General features: G+C 48.1%; 1 protein-coding gene across 1 annotated transcript; it reads right to left on the bottom strand.

Annotated features, from left to right (window-relative positions):
* Positions 1-1,369: 1,369 nt before the first annotated feature.
* On the bottom strand, positions 1,370-12,303 carry LOC143957995 (galectin-1-like). Its single transcript, XM_077467436.1, has 4 exons — positions 12,238-12,303; positions 10,040-10,119; positions 5,744-5,915; positions 1,370-1,735 (listed from the first exon to the last, which is right to left on the bottom strand). Exons 1-4 carry the CDS (start codon positions 12,247-12,249, stop codon positions 1,592-1,594), a joined length of 408 nt encoding a protein of 135 aa, XP_077323562.1. The 5' UTR covers positions 12,250-12,303; the 3' UTR covers positions 1,370-1,591.
* Between the last annotated feature and the right edge of the window lie 299 nt (positions 12,304-12,602).

A 12,602-nucleotide genomic window follows, 5' to 3' on the forward strand; every position in this document is an offset into this window, starting at 1 on the left:
AAAGGGATAACCCAAATTTTGATTGTAACACCCCTTTCCAGCCTTAGCGCCCCTCACCCCCGCAGTCTATACATTTTACCATTTAATGTACCCCTTAGGAACATACAAAGGTTACAGCCTCCCCTAAGTCTGGATTTTCCCCACATATATCTTTTCTGTATTGAGTCGTCAGCGGCTTCCTCACTTAAAGTAAAAATTAATGCCAGCCAAAAAAAAAAAAAAAAAAAACTGCGTGCAATGTACCCATTCACATGGGGAGCGGGATCTGGGTGTCCCCTTGTTAAACCAACATGTGGACAAGGTGTTTGAGGGACCCCAAAGCATCCTCCCCATGTTGAAGGTATGTGGCCAGGTATGGTTCAGGAGGGGGGGGGGGGGGGGTGCTCACTCATCCCCCCCCCTTATCTGCCGGGTTGTGTGCTCGGATAAGGGTTTACAGGCATAGTAAGGACACCCCCCCCCCCCCCCCACAGTCATGATATTTAAAGGAATGTCTCATTGTTAAATTCATTTTCATTGTTTCACTTTAATCATTATTAAAATCCCTGCTCCTGATAAAATTTAAAAACATTTTTTTTTTCCCAATTGATGCATGTCCCCTGGGGAAAGACCCGGGCCCCCAAACACTTTTTATGGCAAAGAACTAGCACAAAAGCCTTCAGTGAGAACTTGGATTTTTTCAGGTTGGAGCCCCATTGACTTCCACTATTCCTGCATATGTGATCTGCATATTCGCCGGCAATAGCGCTGCTTTCCATCTGCATTGGCACCCAGTTTCTGAGAGTTGAAGTCTTAAATGGCCTTAATTGGGAGCTATTTTCCGGGAATGCAGGATCATTTATTGGCGCTATAGGAAATTACCCCCTTAGTTGCTTGTTGCAGAGAGAAGAGAGTAGGAACACCAGTGGCCGGGCGCCCTAGGCAGCTGCCTAGTGGTAGCACCAGCCCTGGAAATGAGGTAGAACTTTGGAGAGAGAGAGGTACTACTACATTCACTGCCCATACCCAACCACGGCCTGTTCTGGCCAAATCCATGACAGCTTCCCTTTCTGTATTTTACAAACCGTTAAACCTTGTGAAATTGCATTTTTGTTTTTCAGCCTGCAATTGTTATTGTTGAAAGTTTATAGTTAAAGCTTGGGATAACTATCTGGAGCCACACCAATATAAGATAAAGGATTTCTATTTAACTAGAAATCAGACTGCAGACAGAAAATGTAGCATTAGCACCCTCTGCTGGTGACCAACTTTTAAAAGTAATGCAACAAACCTCCAGCAGGGGGGGTGCTATGCAGCAGGCAGTGATTTGCCGACAACTACAGCAATCTCTATATCTCCATTTAAAAAAAAAGTGATTGATCAGACACAATAGAGTTCATTGGATTTTATTTGAAATGTGGATGGAATTCGTTTCTAGTACTGAGCAAAGCACAATATATGTCTACATGAGCTGCAAAGGATGCAGATTGGAGGGGGGGGCGCTATAAAACATGATTAAAGAACTTCCGCCTTCATCCACCATGGTGATTTCACAGATCCTGGATGTGGGGGGGGGGGGGGGGGTCAGGCGGTTCCTCTATTGTGGGATTCTTCATTTTAGCGTGATGGACCTTGGCTGGAGGTATTCCATGTTCAAGAAGGTGATCTCCTCTATGGGAAAGCGGACTGGAAATGAGAAAGGCTTGCCAGCAGCTAATTGTACGATGATCTTGTCTTGCTCAAATTGGAAGCAAACCTGTAAGAAGAGAGATGGCGCAACGTCAGCTTGCTGGACAATAAAAAGCCAATGAGCGTTGGCTTACCACCAAACGGTCATTTCAACAAAAACCTTTCCACAAGATGATATGCGCACGTAGCTCATCTTATGCGTTCTTTATGTGTGGCAGAAAACTTAATAGAAAGAGGTGCTTCTGTGTTGGAATGTTTTAGGGCCGGGGTCTCCGAGAACTGATCATCCGTCACCTAGACCAATGACTGGAGCCCTCAGGAGATCAATAGCAGATGGTCAGTTTTGAGTCATGGTATGCCAGTCTCACCCAGGGTTCCTTCAGGAGGTTTTTAGGGGTTCCTCAAGCTGTGGCTGATTAACCTCTCATTTGATGGTGCCCACTTACTTCAAGGCCCAACATTTGTCAGGGCCAGCTTCATGACACCAATGCTGTACAACGAGCTGAGAAAAAAAAAAAATGAAGTTCAATAGTCAGTTCTTCGGGGCGGCACAGTGGTGTAGTGGTTAGCACTCTCACCTAGCAGTATAAAGGGGGGTCGCTGGTTCAAATCCCAACCACAACACTACCTGCCTGGAGTTTGCATGTTCTCCCTGTGCCTGCGTGGGTTTCCTCCCACAATCCAAAGACATGCAGGTAGGTTAATTGCCTTCTGTCCAATATTGGCCCCTAGTATATGAATGGGGACCTTGGATTGTGGGCTCCTTGAGGGTAGGGACCAATGTGAGTGTGCAATGTACAGGGATAGGGACAATTGTAGACACTCAGGTTGAACTGGATGGACTGGTGTCTCTTTATTCAACCTTAGTAACTATGAAGTACAGCTCTTCTGCTTGGTTCCGTGCATGCGTGGACCTTTGTGTATTGGACTTGTGTACACACGCTTGGAATTTCTGACAAGTTTTGTTGTTGGAAAATTTGAGAACCAGCTCTCAAACCTTTGTTGGCAGAAAGTCCGACAGCAAATTGTATGGAGCATAATACACAGGGTCGGACTTTCCAACAAGCTCACAGCCAACCTTTGTTGTCGGAAAGTCCGACCGTGTGTATGTGGCATAAAAGCCGATCCGCCATATATGCTCACTACACAAGCTGCGTAGGGCCCCGCAAATTACTCGAGGGCCCCGCCTCCCCCTCGTGTCATAGCGGTCAATGTTTAAAACATCCCTCTCAGTACAAGGATGGTAGGAGACCAATGTGGGGATCCTGCAGGTGCCGCTAAACCTGGAGGCCTGCAAAGCTCTCCCTTGACATGATACAATTCCTACCCTACGCCGGTTTTCCTATGCTATTGCCCAAGTTGAACCCCCAAGCCTCCCCCCCCCCCCCCCTTGCTGATGCCTAGGTCAGAGGCCCCTCCTCTCTCCGCTGTATACATTCGGACATAGAACTACTAGCCCCACGGAGAGCCCCCTTCCTATGGATAGGATAGAGCTGTTGAGCGCTGCCTCCCACCTTCACCAGCCAGGTACAGGGGAACCTCTGCAAGGAAGGGGGGGGGGGGGGGGGGGGGGGGGGGGAGTCAGCTGTTCGGGGACACTGATGTAAGAGGGGCCTCTGGGGGACACTGATGTAAGCATCAAGTGTGACAATGGCAAATGTTTTACATAGCTCATGGCATCACGGGGTCAGGTAGAGGGCCCCTTAGAATTTTTGTTAGGGGGTGGGGGGGGGGGGGGAATGCAAGGGAGGTTGTGAAAGGCTGCTGTATGCCATGCCAACTATATTGGGTCTACATTACATGCCAAAAAGATGAGAACCATGCAGAAGTCCTGTGACTTGACTGCACCGATGCTCATGGGCGTTCGCAGGTAGGGGCAAGGGGGGCAAGTGCCCCCCCTGGAATCAGGGATCGGATTAAGAGTGATGACCCCCATCCCCCCCTCTGTCACCCCGTCTCTCTCTGTCACCCCCCACATGTATGCAGTTTCTGACAGTCTCTTGGGCCATGTCCGCAGGCTCTGACCCTCACCTGTACTACGTCTGCAGTCTATAACCATGATAATGACATTGTCGAAAAGGGTCAGAGCATGGGTGACCTTAAAATGATGCCCCTCCCTGAAAAAAGTTCTGCGGATGCCGATGCTCTGACATTTGACAGTGAATCCTACGGGGCTGGACTTGACATTTGATGTGTGTATAACAATGGGAATGTTATGCCTTTTGGTTGGCATTTTGAATGTGGTTTGTCCTCTGCAAATCACCATCAACCAACCATGTCTGCAAAGTATGTATTTCTTGCATCTTTTGATACTGATAAATAATCTCCCTTCTGGTGGCCCAATTCATATGTGTCCTTGGCAAGGTTCCCATCTACCATGACTGACTTGGGGTAAATGAGAACACGATTATTCGTGATCAGTTATTTTTTTTTAATCCTATCCCAAATAGAATCAAGCCTTGTCACTTATAGTTTTATTCATTATTTCCCCAGGGATAGGTTTAGATGAACAGAGCATTCACCCCAGCACACTCACATTGGTCCTTTCAGTTGTAGCACGAGACTGATCAGCTTCAGATCCCGGCCAGCACCCCCTCTACTCCCCAGAGGGGACTTTGTAGCGACATTGCACGTCAGGGATTTCCTGATCCCCATTCCTTCCTCTAATAATTGTAGCGGATGACATTTTGGACAAAGTGTCATTTGATTGTAAATGTAGTTTTTGCCTCAGAACAGTAGTGGGGTTCTGAGGGTTAATTATGTAGGTGTAACTTTGACATCAGTCTAGCTGGGCTGTGTTAGAAGTTCTGCCTGGTCATGTGTACAGTGAGGGGCACATGACAGGCCAGAACCAGGTCTGGTTGGACGTTTTGGGTATCAGCTTCCTGGGAGCCAATCAGCAGGTGTGCCGGGCCCCACTGGGGAGTGGTACTTCAGATGTTGAGGTCACGTGTTACAGGTGTTCGTGAGGCCCTAGCAGTCTGTTCCTGTTTGCAGGACCGGGGTAGCCCCGCGAGGGGTCCCGGTCATGGAGCGTTCAACGCTCCGCAATATGCTTCGGTTGGTTACTCCCAATAGACCCGCCTGGTCTGGGGTAGGGATCCATCTGTTCCCGAGTCTCGGGAACCGGCTGGTCCGAGGCGCAGTAACTGAGGGAGGATTCAAGGTGTCCGGGTGTGCTCTCGGCTTGGAGGGGCACCGCAGCTCGTGAAAGTGACCGGGGGAGGACTCTGAGGAGGGCCAACAAGCGGCATCCTGAGAAGTGCCTGGTTACCGAGTTGCCAAGGACATTGACGAATCCACGCATTTTCCAGTACTGTCAAGGAGACGGAGCACGTTCCAGGTACTGGGGAAAAGGTTCCTGTTCACCTTCAGTTACAACTTGTTCAAAGTCAGAGATTTCACAAGTTCTGAAGCAAAGTGCTGACTGCCATAATCTCTGGCTAGAGATCGGTTCAGCCTTGAAGCATCCAGCTGCGAGCGGCTACTCTCTGGGTGGTAATAGAGACTTTGTTATGTCTGCAGTTCAAGGTGCCTGAGTTCTTCACCCTTGCCCTCTGTTCCTATACAGGACTGTGTTGTTGGATGTTACCCCTGCAAAATAAAACCTTTTAAAAAAAAAAAAAAAAAAAACTTTATTGGTGTCAGCGTCCAAAGTTGTTGGGTATCAACCCTGGGAACCCCTAGACATGGAGGAACAAGCCAAGCGGAGGTAACCGGTAAGCCCAAAAAGTCAAGGCCGTCCTGCCAAGGGTTATGGCCGCTACATAATCATCTCACAAATAAACATTTTTTTAATAACGCATGCATACACAATAGAAATGCTACACTAAAAAAAAAATATAAAATAAAATTTGTAAGCTAAGTTTATAATAGCACACAATGGCAGCATGATGGTGTCCATTGAATCATTCATAAAGTGAACTGAAGGGGCAATCATCATAACAGCCTATATGCCCTTAACCTAAGCCATCGCTGCCTACTGCAACATTTGGAGATATAGGTGTCCAATATGACTAGTGATGCCACTTTGCCCCATCCAACATTAGTCCTGCCCCTCCTGTCATTGACCTACCATGGTGTCCGACCCCTCCTGGAATGGGAAGGCCGTTTCCCTCAGTTCCTCTCCGTAGACACCGTCCACCATCGAGTTCAAGATTATGATGCGCTTCTCTTGTTTGTAGTCAAATCGAGCGTCAAAGTGTATCACTAAATTCGTTTTATCCGTTCCCAAGTTTATGATAATCCTAGAAAGACAGAAAATGGCAATTATTCTGCTCAGCTGACCTTGTTGGATATCATATTGGATTCATTCACCAGTGGTCCTCCCATGTGGGATGCAGAGGTACTTCTGTCAATTAAGTCAAAATAGCAAAATTAAAAATTACACATGAGCTACTATTTTTGGAGACTTAAAGAGGGAGTCCACCGTTTTTTTTTTTTGTTTTTTTTTTTAAAGCCAGCAGCTACAAATACTGCAGCTGCTGACTTTTAAAATAGTGGCACTTACCCGCCCAGCGCGCCCGCGATGTCGGCACCCGAAGCCGATCTCTCGATCGTCTCTCGGGTGCGGGAATCAGGAAGTGGAGCCTTTCGGCTTCATTTCCCAGTTCCCTACTGCGCATGCGCGAGTCGCGCTGCGCAATAAGGATGGTCCCCGCTGTCTCTGGGATCCGTGTGTTTCCCAGCAGGCAGCGGGGCATTTTCGGAAAGGGGCGTAGATTCTGCGGAAAGGGGCGTACCTTCTGCAGAATCTACGCCGGAAGTGGGTGCAGATACCTGTACTGTACAGGTACCTGCACCCCCCTCCCCCCCTGAAAGGTGCCAATTGTGGTGCCGGAGGGGGGGGGGGGGGGGGGAGGATTCCAATGAGCGGAAGCTCCACTTTAAGAAACTATAATGGTTAACACATTTAGAACCAAATGGGGTCCTGGTAATACATGTCCCCATACCAAAAAATACCTAAAGTGAACCTGTAGCCCGGATATGGACATTCACATATTCTTAACAAGCGGTAAGTAAACTTTCAGACAATCCCTCACCGACATTTGCCTAGGGCAGTGATGGCGAACCTTGGCACCCCAGATGTTTTGGAACTACATTTCCCATGATGCTCATGCACTCTGCAGTGTAGTTGAGCATCATGGGAAATGTAGTTCTGAAACATCTGGGGTGCCAAGGTTCACCATCACTGGCCTAGTGCATCAAAACCGTAAACTCCTGCACTCAGGTGTGGTGCTTAAAGCGGTTGTATAGTCTTAACTTTTACCTACAGGTGAGTCTATAATAAGGCTTATCTGTAGGTAAAATTAATATCTCCTAAACCTGTACGGTTTAGGAGATATTTACGTTTTAAGTCATGCGGTGCATGCGCATTTAAGACCCGGCTGAACTGCTAGACCTCGCCAGGGGAGGAAAAAAAAAAAAAAAAAAAAAAAAAAAAAAGACTCCCGCGCATGCGCGGAAGTGACGTATTGCGGCTTCGGCCACTCACAGCGCTGGAGCCACGATACTCGGAAGACACGCCCAGGCAACATGTCAGCTCCCTCGGTGTGGATCAGGCGAGATACTGGCGCCTCGTTCTAAGGTGAATATTTCATAATGAGCTAGTATGCGCTGGATTTTTTGGGGGGACCCCTACGCAAATTTTTTATTTTTTTTGCTTTGCGGTTCCCCTTAAAGCGGAGGTCCACCCTAAAGTGGAGCTTTCGCTCATTGGAATCCTCCCCCCCTCCGGCGCCACAATTGGCACCTTTCAGGGGGGGAGGGGGGTGTACAGTACAGGTATCTGCACCCACTTCCGGGATAGATATCTGCAGAAGGTACGCCCCTTTCCGCAGAATCTACGCCCCTTTCCGAAGATCCCCCGCTGTCTGCTGGGAAACACACGGATCCCAGAGACAGCGGGGACCATCCTTATTGCGCAGCGCGACTTGCGCGTGCGCAGTAGGGAACCGGGAAATGAAGCCGCAAGGCTCCACTTCCTGATTCCCATACCCAAGATGGCGGCGGCAGCACCCGAGAGACGATCAAGAGATCGGCTTCGGGTGCCGACATCGCGGGCGCGCTGGACAGGTAAGTGTCATTATTTTAAAAGTCATCAGCTGCAGTATTTGTAGCTGCTGGCTTTAAAAAAAAAAAAAAAAAAAAAAAAAAAAAAAAAAAAACACGCGGACTCCCGCTTTAATATACATACCAGACCCAAAGGGCCTGGTAATGGACTGTGGGGAAACTCCATGCCATTTTTTCAATGACTTGTGTATTGCCGGGACCGACATTACATTTCAGCCGAGAGTTCTTTTAAATGACTAAATCCCCCCCCCCCCCCCCCCCTTAGAAATATTTTGCTCTCGTATTGTTTTAAACATGGATGACATGCGCCACTTTACAGGCATACTATAGACACCCCCCAGGTAAGAAATTTAAAAGGAATTACACTTTTATTGTTTCATTTTAAAGAGGAAGTAAACCCTGATGGGCTTCACTTCCTCTTTGTCTCCCTGCAAAGGTAAAGCATAATGATGCATAGTAGCCCATCATGTGTCACTTACCTGAGACATGAGCCTGCGATGTCACCGCTGTCCCCTGTAGCACGAAGTGTCCATTTTCTTCCGGGTCATGAGCAGCGATGACGTCGTCACTCCCGCGCATGTGCACGGGAGCTGCCACTAAACGGCATTTCGTCGTTAGCAGCGGCATGCCCAGTGCGCCGCAGGCTGCGGTGCCTGTCTTTTTGCAAATATCTCCTAAACTGTAGGTTTAGGAGATATTTCTTGGACCTACAGGTAAGACTTAATCTAGGCTCACCTGTAGGTCAAAGTGGTAAGAGCCGGTTCACACAGGGGCAACACGACTTTTGGAGCCAACTTGGACACGGCTTGGGGCGACTTGCAACACGACTTTAAGTCACCCTAGGCCAGGGCGACTTTTGCCGTGGCCAATCAGAAAATGAGCTCTGAAGGGGGAACTCCACGCCAAAAAAAAAAAAAAAAAAAAAATTGGCGTGGGTTCCCCCTCCGAGAGCATACCAGGCCCTTAGGTCTGGTATGGATTCTAAGGGGGATTCTTTCCTGGCCGGCCGGGTAGCGTGCTCGGATAAGGGTCTGGGGGTTTTTCGGCGTAGGGGGGTTCCCCTTAAAATCCATACCAGACCTAAGGGCCTGGTATGCTCTCGGAGGGGGAACCCACGCCAATTTTTTTTCATAAATTTGGCATGGAGTTCCCCCTTCAGAGCTGATAATTCTGTCAGAGTTGCCTCCGTATAGACGGAGATCTGACTTGGAGACGACTTCCATTGAAATCAATGGGTACCAGTCACCTACAAGTCGGATTGTAGTAGTACAGGAACCTTTTCTGAAGTTGGATCTAAATCGCCCCTGTGTGAACCGGCTCTAAGGGTTTACAACCACTTTAAGAGCCGGTTCACACAGGGGCGACCTGGGATCCAACTTCAAGTCGCCCCTAGTCGCGCGGTTGATAAAAATCAATGAAGTGAATGGAGCCGTCTTAATGCACACTACTGAAGTCGCTCCGACTTCAGAAAAGGTTCCTGTACTACTTCAATCCGACTTCTAGGCAACTTGTACCCATTGATTTCAATGGAAGTCGCCTCCAAGTCTGATCCCCTGTCTTAACTGAAGCAACTTTCCAGGAAGTAAAAATTGTTTTCTAGGCAAACCCCTCCCCCCCACAGAGCTGATTATTATGTGATTGACCACTGGCAAAGTCCCCTGTCCTGGAGGCAAATTCAAGTTGCCTCAAGTTGTGCTGTGATTCATACTCAAGTCACGCTGCCATTCACACTCAAGTCGTGTCCAAGTTGCCTCCCAAAGTCTCGCTGGAAGTCATGTTGCCTCTGCGTGAAGCGGCTCTAAGGCAGCTGGGAAGGCGAGATGAGCGGCTCAGTCACTGCTGGGAGATGGAGGAGCTGAACTGAGGAGTCACCACCACTTTGAGTCCTATAACTCCCTGTTGCCATGTCAGGGGGTGATTGGACCTCCAAATATGCGATAGCGATGAAGTGCTCTCTACTGCAAAATGTTGAGGATGAATTTCTCCACAGTGCCTGCAGCTATACAGGTTAGTGGGGTCCAGGGTTAAAGAAAGACAGAATGTATGTCAGTTGTCAGATAATCGGATGATGGCTGATAAGTCAGACAAGTTTCAGCCAGGATGACATTTTGTCACAACGTAGAAGCAAAAAAAAAAAAAAAAACAATCTGATGTCGGGTATTTGAGGGACCGCAGACACCAAATTCCCAGTGAGGGGTCAGTAGGATGGACTGTACACAGAGCACTTCTACTTTTGGTAAATTGTATTATACAGAGAGCAGACATTATAGAAGTAGCCAAGGTTCGCACCATCACCTACCTTATAGCGTCCTCCGGAATGAAGCCCCCCACCTCCACACAGTGACCGGGTTTGAGGCTGAAGTTGTACAAGGAAAAAATCTGTATGGGAGAAAAGAGAATTATTACACTTTGTATAATAGAGGGGGGGTGGGGGGGAGAGGAGATTATTATTACACCCTGTATAAAAATAAAAAAGAAAAAGGGGGGGGGGGAGAGAGGACAGAAGACAATTATTACACCACGTATATACAACAGAAGAGACATCTCATGGATGCAGTTACTGTACTCGGGATACATTTAGGATTTTCGTGGGTTGCAGAATTTTGTCAGATCCTCTGTATGGGGGAGGGGGAGGGAGCTCAGACATCCCCAGCAGATCACAAATCAATGACTTGACAACAGGAGCATTGCTAGGTCTAGAGCTCATAGCAGCATAGTAAAGAAAGTCTTGGGTGGGCATACGCACTATAATTATATAATAATGATAGATAGATATATATATATATATATATATATATATATATATATAGAGAGAGAGAGCGCACCCCCGCTTACATCAGGGTCCCCAGAGAGCCTTGGAGATCTCTGTAGAGACGCGGGCTATGGGACCCAGATTTGTGGCTATAGCCCCAAAAGCCACCCCCTAGCGGCGCCACTGCTTGACAATATATACATTTTCTCTTATAATGTTCATGTCACATATGCCGGCTGCCCAGACCTTTATACAAGTTATAGTCCTATCTACAGACAGCCAAGATGGTGCCAATTACTGACTGGCACAAGGCCTGCTCCAACTCCCGGCTTCCATCCTGCTTGGAGAGAAGTAAAGATCGGCCACAATGGATTTACCCAGAGGGACTGGACATGTCACATCTCAGACTAGGACCATTATATTTATAAAGCTGCAGAGCAAATAGTTAATATAATTATTCATACATGAATGATAAGGAGGCAAAGAGATGGCAACGATGGGCAAAAGTGGAGGAGAGGAGTGCCTGAGCCATACCAGTATATACCGTATACTAAGAGTACCCAGGAAGGTAGACCCAGCTCTGTGCCAGGATATCAAAATACATTCATCACACCCTAAATATAAATAACTGGGAGGACAAGAACCACAACCTTGACCTACACCCAACAACCCTATACCCTCCCCAACACCACTACCCACATCCATCTGCCCTATACCAACCACTGCCCTCACCCAATAGCATCACTATACCAACCACTGCCCTCACCCAATAGCATCATGCACACCACTTCCCACATCACTATACTAACCACTGCGCTCACCCAATAGCATCACTATACCAACCACTGCCCTCACCCAATAGCATCATGCACACCACTTCCCACATCACTATACTAACCACTGCGCTCACCCAATAGCATCACTATACCAACCACTGCCCTCACCCAATAGCATCATGCACACCACTTCCCACATCACTATACTAACCACTGCGCTCACCCAATAGCATCACTATACCAACCACTGCCCTCACCCAATAGCATCATGCACACCACTTCCCACATCACTATACCAACCACTGCCCTCACCCAATAGCATCACTATACCAACCACTGCCCTCACCCAATAGCATCACTATACCAACAACTGCCCTCACCCAATAGCATCACTATACCAACAACTGCCCTCACCCAATAGCATCACTATACCAACAACTGCCCTCACCCAATAGCATCACTATACCAACAACTGCCCTCACCCAATAGCATCACTATACCAACAACTGCCCTCACCCAATAGCATCACTATACCAACAACTGCCCTCACCCAATAGCATCACTATACCAACAACTGCCCTCACCCAATAGCATCACTATACCAACAACTGCCCTCACCCAATAGCATCACTATACCAACAACTGCCCTCACCCAATAGCATCACTATACCAACCACTGCCCTCACCCAATAGCATCACTATACCAACCACTGCCCTCACCCAATAGCATCACTATACCAACCACTGCCCTCACCCAATAGCATCATGCACACCACTTCCCACATCACTATACCAACCACTGCGCTCACCCAATAGCATCACTATACCAACCACTGCCCTCACCCAATAGCATCACTATACCAACCACTGCCCTCACCCAATAGCATCATGCACACCACTTCCAACATCACTATACCAACCACTGCCCACAGAACCCTCTTTGCAGCTTCCATCGGTGCTCATACTCACATTATCTGCCATGCTGCTTCCTTATCAGACAAACTTGTGATCAGCTGCACTTCTACCTCTCCATATATAGGAGGTCTGCTGGGGGTGGAGCCAGTCAGGAGGGAGGAGTCACCCCGCCCAGCGCTCCCTGGACTGAGAATTCATTACAGAGAATGAATGAAATGTGGGTGGGGTGTGACTGAGCATGGGGCGCCCATCGTCACTCTGCTGGGGTGTCACCACTCACCACAAACAGCAAGGGGGGGCAAAAGATGACCGTCCTCAAAGTCATTTCTACAACACAAAGGGGGAGATTTACTAAAAGTGGCCACACACCTATAGATTATCTGCAGATTTTCTATGGTCAGAAGGAAAAAGTGGGAGAT

The sequence above is a fragment of the Lithobates pipiens genome, unplaced genomic scaffold (assembly GCF_037356315.1).
Source record: "Lithobates pipiens isolate NorthernLeopardFrog02 unplaced genomic scaffold, aLitPip1_a1.2 Scaffold_56, whole genome shotgun sequence".
In the NCBI taxonomy this organism is placed as follows: Eukaryota; Metazoa; Chordata; class Amphibia; order Anura; family Ranidae; genus Lithobates; species Lithobates pipiens.